We start from the raw sequence: 19,803 nt of genomic DNA, 5'->3' as shown, positions 1-19,803 counted from the left end.
GCCCCCAGTGCTGCGAGAGAACCATTTGCATACCGTCAGAAAACGGAATTTTAACCAAATGGCAGGGTGAAGAAGACATCTGAAGGTAGGAGAAGAATAGCCATTCTTAAGGCTATCCCGACGTGTCAACAACAAAAAAAAAGTTTTTAATGGTAGAATCCCTTTAACTGGGACACACTAGACACAATATATTCATTTAACAGACTAGGAACATGACCAAAAAAAGGAATAAAATATGCACACCAGATAAACAACATATTTCAAAAGTAATGAAGAATTTATAATTTAATAAGTTTAAAAACAATTTGTCGGCTTATTTACAGCATTCATATAGCAAGTAACTGTATAAAGAATGGGGTTATGTATGAAAAGTGTACTAAGGGGCTGCAGAGCAAAAGACATTGCTTCTGAAACATAATGAAATGTCTCCATGTCCTCTACATAGATGAGGTAACTGCGCAGGAATGTGAAATACTGGAGACATGGTTTTCTTTTCTGCCCATATACAAACCTTCGTGTGGATTTTCATACATGATCCCTACGTGTTTTTACTTGTGTAACAGTGATACATACTGATCATCAAGTAGACAATCTTCTGCACTTACATAGTTTTCCAAGTAACATTTAAAGACTTGTAAAAGTTAAAAAAAAAGAAAAAACAAAACAGTAGTCATATCATGTTATCATAAGATATATTGGTCACTGATATTCCAGGCGTCTTACACATGAAGGAATACTGGTAAAAAATTTTATGAATGCCTCTGTGTTTAGTTAAATAAGACCTTTTATGTCCTTAATAATGTGCAATATTCTATACTGCTAGAAAGACGACCGTGCACTGAATTCAGCGCCCTGTCACCTTTCTCGGTATGTGCCCCGATGCTAGAGATATCGATGCTGAAATTAACAGCAGAAGGATGGGCCTTACAGCTCAACATCATCACTGGACCTTGAGGAAAGCCCCCTCTTACAGTACAAGCCTATGTTAGAGTACAGTCAGGGGTGGGCGCTCCTCACAGACCAGGGATGACGCTAGGTTGTAAGGCCTGCCCTCATGAGATATTGGTGCTGAAATTAACGTCACCGCTATCTCCAGCACTGGGGCATATACCAGGAAAGCTGACAGTGCACTGAATTCAGAGCATTGTCGGCTTTCTAGTAGTATATAATATCACACTTTGTTGAGGACATGAAAGGTCCTCTTTAATGCCGCTATCAAATCAGAAATGTTTATGTGTTCTTTCCTGCATGCATATAGACATTGTGGTATTGTTGGTGCACTAGTCTCCTTTTATCTACAATACTATTATAGACAACTCAAGTTGAAGGGGTTTTCTGGTCTGGGGACCAATTTTGATAATGATAATTTATTGATATCATCAATATGAGATCAGTGGGGACCCCATACTGATCAGTTGTTCCAGGAAACCTCAGGCAGAAGTTTCCGTTTCCTTTATTGTGGCCATGCCAGAGTACTGAAGCTGTGGTCCTGTTCACCAAAATGAAAGCAGAACTGCAGTACTCCAATATTGCCTCTATACAGGGGATGTAGCCTTCTTCTTCCAAATCAATCACCTGTAAAGGTCCAGGTGATGGGGATCCACCAATCTGATACTGATGGCCTATTCTGAAACTAGGCCATCAGTATCGAAAATGGCCCCAAGCCAAAAAAAAAAAAAAAGTTTTGTGAAATTTTAAAGAGGGTTTGTCAGCAAGCATGACATGTCATGTCTAATTATTGTATTCACTATATTACAGTGATCCCTTAAAGGGGTTGGCCACTTTCAGACCAATATTGACATACAAATGTAGAATAAAACGATATACAATTTTCCAATATACCTTCTGTATCTATTCCTCACAGTTTTCTAGATTTTGGCTTGCTGTCATTCATTCTGTTACTTCTAGAGGATGAAATCTGACCCTGGTCATGTGATTTATGGTCCATGGTCATGTGATGAGGAATGAGTGGATGAAGGCTTTGTTAGACAAATAAGCCATTAAAATATCTAAGTGTGCACTTTCAAGTATCAGGCTGAACAGATATGTAATTGTAAATGGGATATAGCGCCCTCCAGCAGCATAGTGTTAGAATTTTGAGGCAGTAATAAAAAAATATTCATGGTGTAACACATTGCATGGAAGCCAAGGTCATTAATCCATTATCCTTATGGAAATAATGTATAAATCCCAACACATTGGAGGCTGAAACAAAGTTGGGACCTTTCATGTTGTGAAACATTTATGTCCTAGAGGTTGTCTTCTGTGACCACATGCATATACATCACCAGAAATTCAGTGTCAATGTTTTATGGCAAGTGTTCCATTGTGGAGGAAAAAAATAATAATATACATAGACTGGCCCTGAACAATACAGACATGGGTGCTTCTTGTTAACCCCTTCAGTTCATTTTACAATATGCAATAAGAAGTTGGACATTTCAAAGTGCAAAAGGAGAAAATGACCATTAACCTACATTCTGTCCTCATGTAAGGATATAAAGTGTTCCCAGAAAGAGACGATCGGCACAAATCATGACACAAAGAGTCAAGTCCCATACTACATACTCCTCTTCAATTATACTTACAACAGATGGAATACATTTACAACTTCAGGACAGAGGAGATGCACAGACTCCATATTTGCAGACATTTTTGGAAGGTGCTTCTTTAGTTATTCCTGCAGTAAAGCTTTGATCTGTGCATTAAAAATGTATGTAAATCAAGTCAATAGGAAATGATCACAGTATATAAATACAATAATCTGTCAACTCAGAGAGCCCAGAAGCTGCGCAGAGCTACGTGCATAGTTTATAGTTCTCTCTGCTGCTGTAGACCTAATATAGGCCAGTGTAGAAACAAACATACAGCATTTTGTAGGGATGATACGCTCTGCAGATCTTCTCACAGCTTGACAACTCGAACCAGAAGCCATTTTCTTGTAGATCCATGATGGATGAGGCAACTTGGGTTGCATTGTCACTCAATGGCAGCTCACTGGATTAAAGATGTGCCAACTCAACAAGCTTCAACTTACAGCCTTTTGCTCTGCAACAAGACTTCTTTTATGCTCATTCTCCTTCTCCTTCATATTGGTAGATACTGCAGTCATCTGACTTGTGTCACTGTAAGCTTAATAAGGCACAAAAATATATAAGTATGAGTAGCTTATTATATATTTGGAGTGGTAAATACAAGAAAGACAATGACCCACATTTATTATTGAGTTTGAGGCTAAGGTATCACGAAGCCAGTGGAAAACGCTGCAAAAACATATCAGTTTTTTCTGCAGAGTTTTTCACAGAAAGTTTGCAGAATTTTCTTCAGTGGACTTTCTAGTTCTATTATACCTATACGGAAAATACCATTGTTTCTGTAGGTATAATTGACATGCTGCGATTTGTAAAATCCACTGCAGACTTTTTTCTACAATGTGTGGATGGTATTAACCAGAATCCCATCCACTTTCCAGGTACTGTAAAACGCTGAGGTCTTTGCCACGGTGTTTCTGCTACGTGGGGCCCCATCTTAAAGGGGTTTTCTGTATGTGATCATTGGGGAACATAAAGACCGCACACCAATCAAGCTGATGTGTTGGAACCTACTGTAGTGGGAGGTCTAGAAGCATCACAGCTCCAACTCAAGTACCTGCACTACCCCAACACCACTGCTATAGAGAGGACAAGGCTGTAGCTCTGTGCCTACTACAGTACTAGAATAGGAGATGAACTGCTTTCAGCCTAGCCACAGCCATAGTTTCTAGTGCCCAGAGGAAGCCAGATCTGCCGATTAATGTAGGGTCTTGGGTGTTAGATCTTTACCACTCAGATACTGATGACCTGTCATGTAGATAAGTCATCAGTACAAAAAAAAAGCTTTTTTGGATCAAGAAAACCCTTTTAGGTCAGAGCCCCACATAGAATAAACCGGCGCAGTTTTGGAAATTGCATAATGTCAGTTATACCTAAGGAAATGCCGGCAGTTCCCCATAGGTATAACTGAAACAAAGAGTCTGCATTGGAAACCTCTGAAAACTTTCTCTCTAAAGCACTGCAGGAAGAACTGCAATGCGCTGCCTCCGCAGTTTTCCCTGCAATTTCCCTGCTTTAAACCCTTCCCGACATCCGCTGTACTATGTAAGGTATTTAAATACAGTCCTATGAAAAAGTTTGGGCACCCCTATTAATCTTAATCATTTTTAGTTCTAAATATTTTGGTGTTTATAACAGCCATTTCAGTTTGATATATCTAATAACTGATAGACACAGTAATATTTCAGGATTGAAATGAGGTTTATTGTACTAACAGAAAATGTGCAATATGCATTAAACCAAAATTTGACCGATGCAAAAGTATGGGCACCTCAACAGAAAAGTGACATTAATATTTAGTAGATCCTCCTTTTGCAAAGATAACAGCCTCTAGTCGCTTCCTGTAGCTTTTAATCAGTTCCTGGATCCTGGATAAAGGTATTTTGGACAAACAATTCAAGTTCAGTTAAGTTAGATGGTCGCCGAGCATGGACAGCCCGCTTCAAATCATCCCACAGATGTTCAATGATATTCAGGTCTGGGGACTGGGATGGCCATTCCAGAACATTGTAATTGTTCCTTTGCATGAATGCCTGAGGATTTGGAGCGGTGTTTTGGATCATTGTCTTGCTGAAATATCCATCCCCGGCGTAACTTCAACTTCGTCACTGATTCTTGAACATTATTCTCAAGAATCTGCTGATACTGAGTGGAATCCATGCGACTCTCAACTTTAACAAGATTCCCGATGCCGGCATTGGCCACACAGCCCCAAAGCATGATGGAACCTCCACCAAATTTTACAGTGGGTAGCATGTGTTTTTCTTGGAATGCTGTTTCTTTTTGGACGCCATGCATAACGCCTTTTTTTATAACCAAACAACTCAATTTTTGTTTCCAAAATGAAGCTGCCTTGTCCAAATGTGCTTTTTCATACCTCAGGCAACTCTATTTGTGGCGTGCTTGCAGAAACGGCTTCTTTCTCATCACTCTCCCATACAGCTTCTATTTGTGCAAAGTGCGCTGTATAGTTGACCGATGCACAGTGACACCATCTGCAGCAAGATGATGCTGCAGCTCTTTGGAGGTGGTCTGTGGATTGTCCTTGACTGTTCTCACCATTCTTCTTCTCTGCCTTTCTGATATTTTTCTTGGCCTGCCACTTCTGGGCTTAACAAGAACTGTCCCTGTGGTCTTCCATTTCCTTACTATGTTCCTCACAGTGGAAACTGACAGGTTAAATCTCTGAGACAACTTTTTGTATCCTTCCCCTGAACAACTATGTTGAACAATCTTTGTTTTCAGATCATTTGAGAGTTGTTTTGAGTAGCCCATGATGCCACTCTTCAGAGGAGATTTAAATAGGAGATCAACTTGCAATTGGCCACCTTAAATACCTTTTCTTATGATTGGATACATCTGGCTATGAAGTTCAAAGCTCACTGAGGTTACAAAACCAATTTTGTGCTTCAGTAAGTCAGTAAAAAGTAGTTAGGGGAATTCAAATCAATAAAATGACAAGGGTGCCCATACTTTTGCACCGGTCAAATTTTGGTTTAATGCATATTGCACATTTTCTGTTAGTACAATAAACCTCATTTCAATCCTGAAATATTACTGTGTCCATCAGTTATTAGATATATCAAACTGAAATGGCTGTTGCAAACACCAAAATATTTAGAACAAAAAATGATTAAGATTAATAGGGGTGCCCAAACTTTTTCATAGGACTGTATGGCACCCATCCAGGAGCTGGATCTAATGACACTAAAGTCAGTGTCTGTAAACATAAGTATGTAAGCTAGTGGGAACAAATTTTAGAAGACCATAAAAAATTTAAAGCAAAACGACCAAAGCATCATTCCCCAAAATGGTATAACTCAAGTACATCTCGCAACAAAAAAAATGTTCTATGCATCACTTACACAGAAATATAAAAAGTTAGAAAAATATCAGAATATGGCGACTCCAAGAAAAAAAATATTTAGCAAAGTGGATTTTTTGGATTTTTTTTTAAGGGGTAGAACATAAGTAAACAAAATAAATGTGGTATCCTGGAATCGTATTGGAACCATAAAATACAAGTTACATGTTTTTTGGTTGTACATTGAACACTGTAAAAACAAAGCCTGTAAGAAAGTTGCACAAAAGCAGTTTTTCTCTAATTCTACCCCATTCTGAATTTTTTTCTGACTTCCTGAAAAAGTCAGAATAATAAATGGTACCAATACAAAGTACAATATATCCCACCCAAAGTAAATTAAGCCCTTACATGGCTCTGTGAACAGAAAAATAAAAAGTTACGGCGTTTAAGCAGGGAGTCAAAAATAAAAATAAAAAAAAATGCCTGTAGGTGTGAAAGTGGTTACATTATATATTTCATTTACATCACTATCAGAACTGAGCTAACTGTAGAAAGAGGAAATAACAAGTGCACTATGTTTAGATGTAGAAAGCAAAGAATAAAAGACAGTTCTCGTGCTATTATCTAATTTCTACAAAAAACAAAAAAAACTTTGCAAGTCTTCAGTAGGTGATACCTTTTTTAATGGCTAACTCATAATGATGACAGAATATGACGTTTCGAAGCTTTCCTCTGAGCTTCTTCTTCAGATATAACTAAAAGACACTTTCTAGAGGCTGCATATTTATGTACAACAGGACACAGGGCTAGAATTACAGGAGGGAGGGGGGAAGAGGCTTATTACTATATACTTATAACAACAAACAATCAATTGCCAGATCCCTCAGTTCTTATCTTAATGGCTGTCTTAATGATGTGTATAAAAAGACATAAACCCACGTGAGATGTTCATCCCATTGTCCAACGTCTGGAATAGGGTCATGGCCTTGTACTCATAAATCAGTCGCTGTTTCCTTGATTTAAAGTTCCCTTTTAAGATCAAGATTTTCATGTCATTGGTGATATTATGATCTTCCTGGCAAAAATGACTTGGCACGGGAAGATCAGTTCTCTGTTGTTTGATTGTATGGCGATGTGAATTAATTCTCATTCGGAGTTTCTGACCAGTCTCTCCAACATACAGATTTTCAGTGGAACATTTGGTGCAAATGATCAAATACACCACATTAGGTGTGTTACAGGTGAACGTACCTGGGATTTGATATTCCCTGTTAGAGTTTGGTATCTCTATCTTGTCAGTGGTCAGTATGTGCGACCACACATACTGACCACTGACAAGATAGAGATACCAAACTCTAACAGGGAATATCAAATCCCAGGTACGTTCACCTGTAACACACCTAATGTGGTGTATTTGATCATTTGCACCAAATGTTCCACTGAAAATCTGTATGTTGGAGAGACTGGTCAGAAACTCCGAATGAGAATTAATTCACATCGCCATACAATCAAACAACAGAGAACTGATCTTCCCGTGCCAAGTCATTTTTGCCAGGAAGATCATAATATCACCAATGACATGAAAATCTTGATCTTAAAAGGGAACTTTAAATCAAGGAAACAGCGACTGATTTATGAGTACAAGGCCATGACCCTATTCCAGACGTTGGACAATGGGATGAACATCTCACGTGGGTTTATGTCTTTTTATACACATCATTAAGACAGCCATTAAGATAAGAACTGAGGGATCTGGCAATTGATTGTTTGTTGTTATAAGTATATAGTAATAAGCCTCTTCCCCCCTCCCTCCTGTAATTCTAGCCCTGTGTCCTGTTGTACATAAATATGCAGCCTCTAGAAAGTGTCTTTTAGTTATATCTGAAGAAGAAGCTCAGAGGAAAGCTTCGAAACGTCATATTCTGTCATCATTATGAGTTAGCCATTAAAAAAGGTATCACCTACTGAAGACTTGCAAAGTTTTTTTTGTTTTTTATATTTTATAACCACTGGCTAACACGGTACCAAAACAAACATTTTCCTTTTACCTAATTTCTACAGTCAGGCTGATGATACATTTGTCTATACAGTAAAATGAAAATGAGAAGGTATATATCAAGTATTACAAACTACTCTTGTTTCCATATAATGCCACATAGGCAAATGTCTATCATTTTAACGAATAAAGGGTTAATTACTAGACTCTTGCAGGACATTTGCATATAACCAAATGGGGGTCTGAGTAGTCAGTGCACAGCGCAGCTCTCCCTGCTCTGTGCATTACAATAACTTACGGTAAGTAAATACTACCTGGCAATTTCTCCAGGTAATAAGTCAAGCTGTATATTTATTTTCATAGTTTTCGAGAAAAATATGCATTTTGTGTTAAATGCAGCTTTGTGGCTGATATTGGCCCCTGTTTCATGAAGATCTCTTAAAATTTTTAAGACATTTCTAGGAGCCCTCACTAGTGTTGCCCTTGTACAGTTATTGAGTTTGTCAGCATAGCAGATTTGCTCAGGCAAGCGACAAGGCCCACAGCTCCGGGGGGTCCCCTCAGCTTCTCAATACAGATGGAAATGCTCATTGCACTAGTAATGGGGAGTCAGGGTAGCTTGCTCCATGGGGCTCTGCAAACCATTATTTTGTAGGAGGTGGGGGCAGGCATGAGCAGCCATTATACATTATCAGAGCATTACAGGGCCATTATCATAACAGGTGTAACATCTCTGTCTGTTCAGGTCACTGCACCACCCTCGGTTCTGGAGGCGTGTGCAGTTTAGTTCTTGTTTAGAGTTTTTGGTTGCACTGTGTGAACACGGCTCTAGTTCTGTAATTGAATTTGCACCACATCCGTCTTCTGCCCTTATCTGCCTCAGTCCATTAAGTAGTTAAATTTGGTCTTGCCCTGTGATTGACAGCCTGCCTTCCTGTCACGTCCAGGCCGGGTTCATCCTCCCCTATTTAGTCTTGGCTCACATTCACACTGGAGCCTGTTATTGCCTCGTGCTTGCTGGCTTCTCTTGCTCTTAATTTTCTTGTATTCTTAATCCTGACCTTGGCTTTTCCTATTGACTATTCTTTTGGACTTCGGTTTGGCACTGCATTGCTCGACTGTTAACGAACCCTGGCTAGCTGACCTCCCTTTGTTGTTGTTTGTCTTGTCTGCATTTTGTGTGTCACGTATATAGGAAGGGATCGTCTCCAAGTTACCGCCTGTTACATAGGATAGGGCCTGGCTAGAGGAAGGGACAGTGGGGGGCTTCAACTTAGAGCTCACTGTCTCTTGTGCCCCTTCCTTCAGGGTTCTCCAGAAGCTACTGGGGAATTGTCATCTAGCTATTCCCTAACAACAGGGCAATGCAAAGATTGAAAGGTATGGTAATGCTACAGTGATTCAAGCAGGTGTGCCACAGCAAAAACTACCCAATTTATTCTTTTATTTGGCTTTTAGATGAGCAAACTGTACCTCAAAGGGGCAACTGAAGTACTGTCGACCAAGGGTACACATAAACCTGGAGCCCACCCTGATCTGTGCTATAGTCTTTCTAATTCTTAATGTTTTTCATGAAGAGATCCATTCAGCACCTGCATCAACTCCAACTTCAATAGGCTCTGAGCCACTAATTTTAGCACAGATGAAATTTTTTTCTAACCTATACCGTTCCTGAGCTATTACTTCTGTTAGCTGTAGCATACATACACTTATTAGGCTATCTACTGTCAGGAAGAACCTGGGACCACCCACCAGACATTGGAGCACATAAGCATATTAGGTGTTGAAATGAATAGCTTTAACTGCTCAGGAACTGTGGGGGCTATAGAAAAAAATGAGGTGCCACAGTTTGCCATATTTACTTGAGGGTAACTATTACCTGCACTGTTATCTCTCACACAGATGTTAGCAGACACATTTGGTGTTAATATACTGGAAGGTACCCAAGCTTTTCTCTTGGACACAAGATCTTTCACCAACCTGAAAGTAAAAGACAATTAATTGGTTATATTACAGTATATTACTCATTACCGAATAGCATGTTCTGTGTTCACAATACAATAGTTCTATGTTAAAAGTTAAAGGAGATATTTAGTTCATATATATACATATAATACAGAGTTGAACCCCCACCGCTCATTATCAGATTCTCAGGACCCCCATGTATCGGAAGAAAAATGTGTAGTTTGATACATATGATCAACAACATGACCTTTAATGGATCAATAAAACGATGATATTTTATGTAAAACTGTGCCAATATAACTATATCTTAAATGCTCTAAAGGGAGTCTGTCACCAAAAAACTTCCTCAAACTTGCCACAGTACATTGTAGGGGACATTATGTTGGCAGCATCAGTTCTTTAGACAGTCCAATAAATGGGCTGTTACCTCGAAAAAGTTGTAAATGAGGATCAAGTGCAACGGGCAAGTCAGAACCTCCAAGAGTTCAGTGTTCAGGTTTAAAAACCTGAGGCTTTGGTATGATGGTGCCCAGCAGTCCAATAGATCCACCATTACCTTTGCAAAACCTTATTTTTTTTAAAAAAGTATGTAAATGCAATTGGCATTCCAGAGTCTGCGCTGTTCAGACCTGCCTCCCATTGCAGTTAAACATCATTTGCATATTTATAAAAATGTCTTTTTCAAGGAAATGGTCCCAGGGCTGCTTAAACCATAGAGCAAGAGGTCCATCCACAGCAAGCTCTATAGTATTAGGCCCCCCTCAGCTGGCCTGAATCAAGTGGGACAGTCCGCATTTAGGGTTCTGTCCCGCAGTTCCTGGCATCAGGTAGCAATTCCAACTCTAACTGTTTATCAGCTTCATGCTCCATTATTCAGCCTTTGATTGATGATGTCTGTGGCTAGGAGGGGCGATGAGTCAAAGCTGCAGACATCATTACAGCTGGAGAATACAGGTCTGTGGGAATGGGGTTAGTTTATTTTTGTTTGTTTTATTTTTATGTAACATTGGAGACTGAGGAAGCAGGGTGTTTATGTGGGCACTAGTTAGGGGGCAATTGAATTATTTGTTGGTGGGGTTAAAATATTAGGAGGAAGATAAGGGTTGATTTATGGAGAGGATTTTAAGGTGGAAGACCACCTCAAAATCCACATCAAATTACTCCATATCTACAAACCTTAAAACTTACGCTTTATTAGGTCTCAGTGGAGTTAAATAGAAAATGTGTCTATTGTCCAAACCAATGGGAATTTTTTTTTTTGTTTGTTTTTTTAATATTTGTTCTGGAAAATTAACTATGTTTATATTTGTTTTCTGAGTTATTCCAGCTCAATTTATGAGGAATATGGCGCTATATTGTATGTTTGACAAGCTAGTCTGGGGGCATATAGTACCAATCTACCCATCTGCCCTCAAGTCTTCAGACTATGAGGCAAAATCTACCGTATGTTCTCCCAATACTGTTATTAATAAGTGTTTCTAAAGTCACTTAGCATCAGGGGTGATAAAACATGGCATAACTTTGTTTTGCCAATATGCTAAAATATTCAATGTGTCTCTATTTTTATGGAGACCATATAGATGACTTCCCACCCCCTTTTGGCTGGGGCAATGATCATGACTAATATACTTGTGCCACATCATTAATGAAGTTCGCCTCTCCACTAACCACCACTCCCAATGTGAACATCATAGTCAATAAGATCCAATACTACAGGGGCTTGTTTTAGTTGACAAAGGAACTGAAGGACGCTTACCATAGATATATGAAGAGGTAAGTGAATGAGACTTAAAATGCAACCTTATGGGACAGGAGACACTTATGGTATGTTTTTTTAAGGCCAAGGTCATGCAGCAACATATTGCATGTATTGCATGTAGTGTATTTCTATGAGCGTGTGTGATATCACATATGCAGGGGCGTAACTACCATAGAGGCAGTGGAGGCGGCTGCCACAGGGCCCGGCCATTAGGGGGCCCGGTGACAGCTGCTACCACTGCGTTTTGTTTTTTTTTAATAGGCCTTTACGGGCCTTACTCACTTGCCGATCCTGCCAGGCCTCCACCATTCGTGTCTGACGTCTCTGACGTCACATGACTCAGGCCTGCTTCCCGGGTCATGTGACGTCCAACGTCATTAAAGCAGGACAAGAGTGGTGGCCGACAGCCTAGGAGCCGGGGAACAGGTAAGCAACTGTTTCTGTTTTTTTAATGTTTTTATTCCCCCGGGTCTCCGATTATTATACTCTGGGGTCTGAAAAGACCCCAGAGTATAATAATTGTTTATGGGTGTCCACAGTGGGACATAATACTGTGTGTGCAGGGGACACTATTGGGGTTAATACTGTGTGCAGGGGACACTATTGGGGTTAATACTATGTGTGCAGGGGACACTATTGGGGATAATACTGTGTGTGCAGGGGACACTATTGGGGATAATACTGTGTGTGCAGGGGACACTATGGGCGATAATACTGTGTGCAGGGGACACTATTGGGGTATAATACTGTGTGCAAGGGCCACTAAGGGACATAATACTGTGTGCAGGGGCCACTAATGGACATAATACTGTGTGCAGGGCTTACTAAGGGACATAATAGAGTACGGAGGAGGGGGTCGGTCAAGGTCTTCGGCGTCGGTTTGGGGGGGGGGGGTCCATGTCAAAAGTTCGCCACAGGGCCCCACCATTCCTAGTTACGCTATAGTTTCCATTGCTCTTGCCTCTTCCTTACACAGCACTACACAACAAAAGATGTATGTAGCTATTAACTGAAAAAAAAAAGAGATTAATGTAAGATCATATAAAACACAATATAAAATGACATTGTTCTATGTACACTATTATTAGGGTAGCATAGAGTGTAAGCTCTTGAGAGCAGGGCCTTCATTGCTATTGTTTGATGTGCTAATAGCCATGTACAGTGCCTTCCGAATGTATTCGGCCCCCTTGAACTTTTCAACCTTTTGCCACATTTCTGGCTTCAAACATAAAGGTATAAAATTTTAATTTTGGCGGAAGAATCAACAACAAGTGGGAAACAATTGTGAAGTGGAACAAAATTTATTGGATATTTTAAACTTTTTTAACAAAGAAAAAACTGAAAAGTGAGCCATGCAATATTAATCGGCCCCTTTACTTTCAGTGCAGCAAACTCACACCGTTCAGTTCAGTGAGGATCTCTGAATGATCTAATGTTGCCCTAAATGACTGATGATGGTAAATAGAATCCACCTGTGTGTAATCAAGTCTCCGTATAAATGCACCTGCTCTGTGATAGTCTCTGGGTTCTGTTTACAGCGCCTAGAGCATCATGAAGACCAAGGAACACACCAGGCAGGTCCGAGATACTATTGTGGAGAAGCTTAAAGCTGTATTTAGATACAAAAAGATTTCCCAAGCATTAAACATCCCAAGGAACACTGTGCAAGCAATCATATTGAAATGGAAGGAGTATCAGACCACTGCAAATCTACCAAGACCCGGCCGTCCCTCTAAACTTTCATCTCAAATAAGGAGAAGACTGATCAGAGATGCAGCCAAGGGGCCCATGATCACTCTGGATGAACTGCAGAGATCTACAGCTGAGATGGTAGAGTCTATCCATAGGACAACAATCTGTCGTACACTGCACAAATCTGGCCTTTATGGAAGATTGGCAAGAAGAAAGCCATTTCTCAAAGCTATCCATAAAAAGTCTCATTTAACCCTTTCCCGCCGATGGCATTTTTTGATTTTCGTTTTTCGTTTTTGACTCCCCTCCTTCTAAACCCCATAACTTTTTTATTTCTCTGCTCCCAGAGACATGAGGTCTTAATTTTTGCGGGACAAATTTTTCTTCATGATGCCGCCATTAATTATTCTATATAATGTACTGGGAAGCAGGAAAAAAATTCAGAATGGGGTGGATTTGAAGAAATAATGCATTTCTGCGACTTTCTTACGGGCTTTGGTTTTACGGCGTTCACTGTGCAGCCAAAATGACATGTCTCCTATATTCTGTGTTTCGGTACGGTTCCAGGGATACCGAATTTATATGGTTTTATTTACATTTTGACCCCTTAACAAAAATCAAAAACTGTGTTAAAAATTTTTTTTTCTAAAAGTCGCCATATTCCGACGGCCGTAATTTTTTTATACGTAAGTGTACGGGGATGCATAGGGCGTCTTTTTTTGCGAGGCCGGGTGTACTTTTTAGTTCTACCATTTTCGGGAAATGTTATTGCTTTGATCACTTTTTATTCAAATTTTTAGCAGAATCAAAACAGTGAAAAAACAGCGGTTTGGCACTTTTGACTATTTTTCCGGCTACGGCGTTTACCGAACAGGAAAAATATTTTTATAGATTTGTAGAGCGGGCGATTTCGGACACGGGGATACCTAACATGTATATGTTTCACAGTTTTTAACTACTTTTATATGTGTTCTAGGGAAAGGAGGGTGATTTGAACTTTTAATACTTTTTATTTTTTATATATATTTTTTTGTGCTTTTTTTTTTATTTTTTTTTGCATTTATTAGACCCCCTAGGGGTGTTGAACCCCAGGGGGTCTGATCACTAATGCAATGCATTACAATGCTAATGCATTGCAATGCATTGCAAAAAATCATCCTCTCTTTTGCAGGCTGCATAGACCAGCCTGCAAAAGAGAGACTTTGCAGACAAGCCTGGGAGCCTTGTACAGGCTCCCGGCTGTCATGGCAACATGACGTCAGCCCTGGAGTATGCTCCAGGAGCCGGCGATCCCGGGCAAAATGGCGGCGCCCATGCGCCGCCGGGAAAATGGCGCCTCCGACCAATCGGAGGCATTAGAGCCGGTTGTCTACTGCTTAAAGCAGTAGACACCCGGCGGCTATGGCGGCCGCCCGGCTCCCGGGCGGTCGCCATAGATACAGACCCGACATGCGCCGTACTATTACGGCGCATGTCGGGAAGGGGTTAAAGTTTGCCACAAGTCACCTGGGAGACACACCAAACATGTGGAAGAAGGTGCTCTGGTCAGATGAAACCAAAATCGAACTTTTTGATCACAATGCAAGACGATATGTTTGGCGTACAAGCGGCACTGCTCGTCACCCTGAACACACCATCCCCACTGTCAAACATGGTGGTGGCAGCATCACGGTTTGGGCCTGCTTTTCTTCAGCAGGGACAGGGAAGATGGTTAAAATTGATAGGAAGATGGATGGAGCCAAATACAGGACCATTCTGGAAGAAAACCTGTTGGAGTCTGCAAAAGACCTGAGACTGGGACGCAGATTTATCTTCCAACAAGACAATGATCCAAAACATAAAGCAAAATCTACAATGGAATGATTCACAAATAAACGTATCCAGGTGTTAGAATGGCCAAGTCAAAGTTCAGACCTGAATCCAATCGAGAATCTGTGGAAAGAGCTGAAAATTACTGTTCACAAACGTCTCCATCCAACCTCACTGAGCTCCAGCTGTTTTGTAAGGAAGAATGGGAAAGAATTTAGGTCTCTTGGTGTGCAAAACTGATAGAGACATACCACAAGTGACTTGCAGCTGTAATCGCAGCAAAAGGTGGCGCTACAAAGTATTAATGCAAGGGGGCCGAATAATTTTGCACGCTCAGTTTTTCAGTTTTTTTCTTTGTTAAAAAAGTTTAAAATATCCAATAAATTTGGTTCCACTTCACAATTGTGTCCCACTTGTTGATTCTTCCCCAAAAAACTAAAATTTTATACCTTTATGTTTGAAGCCTGAAATGTGGCAAAAGGTTGAAAAGTTGAAGGGGGCCGAATACTTTTGCAAGGCACTGTATATTGTCTGCTCGTGTACCCTTTGATTTGCACAGTGCTGTGAACATGTGGCGATATATAAATAGATTATTATTATCATTATTAGGCTGAAGACATGATTTCCCACCATTAGATTTTATTATACTTACCACTGCCCATTCTCTCCACATTGCTGAAATTGTACTACATCCCCTGGTTTAAGGCAAAAGGCTGTTGGTGAGCAAGTCTCAAAATTACTTTCAACACAGAAAAGGCTAGAAACCTGCAACAGTAAGACAAAACAGTATATGTAGATATGTGTAGGTCAATTTCTATAACATTCAGTAGTTGCAGAATATACTACATAGGAAGCACAGTTGTTATGAAGAACTAGCTGCATGTATCATTACATTGCTACTACTATATAATATTTTGTAGGCTGAAACTGGAAAAGAAACAGTGAAATGGGGGAGGGGGTGAAGCAATATTTTGCTGGCAGCCCACAGCCTCATTTTCTATACAGTCCTGATTGCCTTTATACTGTATAACTGACCAACACAAAAAAGATGTGTTACTAAAATCAGGTAACAAAGGATCTCCCTCACTCTCTCTCTCTCTATATATATTTATACATTTATTTACAGTTATATATGTCTATCCATCTTTGTAGGAACATTGCTTCATTTCCCTTTTTTTTTAGCAAGACATGAGGCCATTGTCAATATTAGAATAATATTGCATTTAATGGCCTTTAATATGCCATATGATATTATAATGGCCTTTTTATTAATGTAAATATGTGAATCTACCATAAGGAAATTACACTGTAAAGTCCATGTGTATCTGAAAATCCATTGTAATGGTCATACAAAGAACAGAAATGTAATATGTATGTATAATTTACATAGATTTGAGAGCACAAACTATCTGCGGAGCATCATTTTACTACGAGCCAAGTAATGAACTGCAGTTTCACTTGCATTATACAAACAAAACTGGAATCCTCAGAAGGACAGATCATCATATGACGGATACACATGGATCCTGACGGACCCTATTGAAAATAACAGCATCCATGTGGTATCTCTTATCGTGACAGCATTTTGCAAAAAATTCTACCATTAGGAAAACCTACAGAATAAGGAAACCCCTATGTAGAGTAGAAATACGTTACTTTGGTTGTAGTGGATTCTTCATCAATATCTGAATTTGACAGTTCATCATTGCTAGAAGGAATAGCAGAAAAATCTTCATACGTTTCCAGAGAATTAAGATGCTTTGGCCAATCTATAGAAAAAACAAAAATGTAAATGACATGGTTGTTCTTTAATGTTAAAAATGTTTCCCAGCACAGCAAGTTACAGCTTTGGATAGGCAATATAGTCCATAACAGCAAGTTATGACATGGTCTTGCAATATATTATAGCTTGATGTAGTGGGAAACTGCCTTTAGGTTGATACTCCTAATGACAGGTGCAGGCTATATACTGAACTGTAGGCTTTACTTCTGTTAAACACTTTATGCATCATGTCTCAACAAGCTTCAAATACAAGAGGGAATTTTAGTCTCGTTATGACAGTATGTTACAGCAATACAATGAGTGTTGTAATAAGAGTCAACAGAACCAACGATATTGGTGGCACCATGGATACAGTGTGTTAAAGATAAGCCCTATTACATCATTTTATACTGATATTAAAACGGTTGAAGATTGCAATAGTGACTATTTCCCTTTTATTTTAGCTAGATCACATGCTTCAGTTTAGAAGCTGTACTATGGGTGAATAAAGCACCTCACTTTTTCACTACAATTGGAGTAGTGTCTGTTTCTTGAAGTAGGTCACATGGTGGTCATTTCATGAGAAAATACTGTATATATTACAGAAATAACTAATGGAATGTAGAAACTGCACTGAAATGGAGAATACAAGGACATCAAGCCTTTTGTAATGTTCATATATCTAATACGTCTCCTCTGAGGACACAACATGCATAAATAATCACAAAAAACACCAACATTTATAATACAAAATATACAAGAGGCATGCAACAAATAAGAAAAATCATGCATGGCCAGTGATGAACAGACCATTTATATCATATTGTTTTGAATTATTCTTATTTGCATTGATATTTTCTCTACAAGTACAAAGCAAAAAAAAAAACCAACTAAAGTATAACTATGTGTTAAATACAGTGTGAATGATTTCCGTACAAACTAACTTTATATAGCAGAAGTAACACTTAGCAGAAACAGGGGAGAGAAAGTAACACAAGGTATGAATGTGGCCAGGACTGTAAAAGAGACCCAAATTCACTAAAGTTGTCCATACTTATTAGATGGACAGTCAATCATTCAATGTATATGGGGGCCGCCAAATGCGCCCTGACGGCAGATGTTGGGAAAGATAGAAAATAGAGTTGGATTTCAAGGACTAAATTCTTGCACGGCTCTATAGCAGTGGCGCCAGTGAACTGCAGGTCAGATCACATTCACTTGAACATGAGCAGAGCTGCTTCTGGCCATATACTCTGTATACAGCTTCTCAAAGGCAGATGGGTGTCGGACCCCACTCTTGTGGATTGGTCATCAGTAGCCAAAACAAATGGGATCATGGACAACCCCTTTATGGTTGAAAAACATATCCATTTTTTTGGTAGCTAAGTCTTAAGTACCCAAAGCTGTCTTAGGAGCTGTAGTACATACAACAAAACTACAATTAAGGAGAGTTGTAGACCCCAGCCTGGGATCATTTCAGATCCTAACCAACAGTAAGTCACTTCACTGATTTTTTTTATTTATTTATTTATTTATTTATTTATTTTAATCAACCACATTCAAGAAATAACAGGGACATCATAATAACCAATATCCACTCTCTTGCTATGGTAACAGTATAATTTACAGAAAAAAAGACAAATACACTACATTTTCTGTGCAAGACACTACAGAAAACTACACATACATGCAAAATCACAGCACTTATACCTTCAAGACCCAGTGGTGTTGGGTCGCTCTTAATTTCATGCCTTTTTGCTTTAACATCTGGGCCAAGTGGACCTATTGAGTTTACAAATGTGGAAAATTTTTAAAATGAAAATGGCTATCTTTTACATGGCTTAGAAGACCAGTCAGCTCTCCCAGCATGTTTGTTTTATTAAACATTTACCATGAAATAACAATTTTGGAGCAGCTCTTGTTAGATTGCATTTAGATATGAGTGAACTCTCCCAAAATTAGTTTTGTTTTTGGGTTCGGGTGGCTCGGCTCCCTGATTCATTTCAGGTCGAACAAGTTAGAATATAATAGGTGGAGGCCCAGGGGAGATGTACAAAATAAAGAGCTTTTATACTCACATTCCCTCACCTCTTTATACTCACATTCCCTCACCTGGGCCTCTTCACAGTGTTCAGCACTCTCTCGCTCGGTCTCCTCAGTAATGGCCTCAGTGGTGACTTGGACGAGCATTATGACTCTTGGCATACTCATATGACCACTGTGACCCATTTACAGGCCTCAGCGGTGACCCTAGGTACATGATGTCATCAGGAAAGTGCCAGACACTGTGAGAAGGCCCATAAGAAGCGAGGGATGGTGACTATAAATGTTGTTTAATTTTTTTTCACCTCCCCTGGCCCTCCACATATTATACTGTTGGGTCTGCAGAGACCACAGAGTAAAATAATTTACAACAATGCATACAATCTTAGAAAATACAAAATTAATCCCCCAATGGTTCTGTTTCATTAAAAAATAATAATTTGGGATATTCGGGTCGAACCTGGCTAATGCCAAAGCGGTTCGCCCATCTTTATCTGCACTGTGTCATTCCTCTGTTATTCTTCTTGGAAATTAACTGAATTTGGCCATTCCCCTTGTCAATATGACACGTCCATACCTACTGTCACATAGCTAACACTGATTGAATGTCTAGTCTAACTTTACACCACTTTTAAGTTGACTTAGTTTCCAACAGAATTTAGATGAAAATATTTGATGAAATGGGTGAAATCTTGGTGCAACTTCTGAAATTTTGGCCTCTTTTGCTGAATCACAGCTTAGCATATTAAGCCCCACCTCCATTTCAACAACCCCCACCCACATGCCGAACAAGGCGAACAAACTGTTAAAAGTGTATCAAACACAGAAAATAAGGTGGAAAGCATATACACCAGTTTTTGGTGCGAAGTAAAGCAGAATTCT

General features: G+C 39.5%; 1 protein-coding gene across 2 annotated transcripts in view; it reads right to left on the bottom strand.

Moving 5' to 3' along the window:
- Positions 1 to 2,361: 2,361 nt before the first annotated feature.
- The window catches only part of MCF2L2 (MCF.2 cell line derived transforming sequence-like 2), a 274,167-nt gene continuing 256,725 nt past the window's right edge, over positions 2,362 to 19,803 (bottom strand). For both annotated transcript variants that reach the window (XM_075268595.1, XM_075268594.1), the window contains exons 29-33: positions 18,589 to 18,660; positions 16,773 to 16,885; positions 15,769 to 15,881; positions 9,771 to 9,871; positions 2,362 to 3,132 (exon numbers count right to left, since the gene is read on the bottom strand). In XM_075268595.1, coding sequence (XP_075124696.1) covers positions 3,029 to 3,132; positions 9,771 to 9,871; positions 15,769 to 15,881; positions 16,773 to 16,885; positions 18,589 to 18,660 — 503 coding nt within the window. In that variant the 3' untranslated portion in view covers positions 2,362 to 3,028. The remainder of the gene's footprint in view (positions 3,133 to 9,770; positions 9,872 to 15,768; positions 15,882 to 16,772; positions 16,886 to 18,588; positions 18,661 to 19,803) is intronic.

This window comes from Leptodactylus fuscus, chromosome 3 (assembly GCF_031893055.1).
Source record: "Leptodactylus fuscus isolate aLepFus1 chromosome 3, aLepFus1.hap2, whole genome shotgun sequence".
NCBI classification, from domain to species: domain Eukaryota; kingdom Metazoa; phylum Chordata; class Amphibia; order Anura; family Leptodactylidae; genus Leptodactylus; species Leptodactylus fuscus.
Note: the sequence above shows the minus strand (reverse complement) of the source record. Positions and strands in the feature narration are given on the sequence as shown.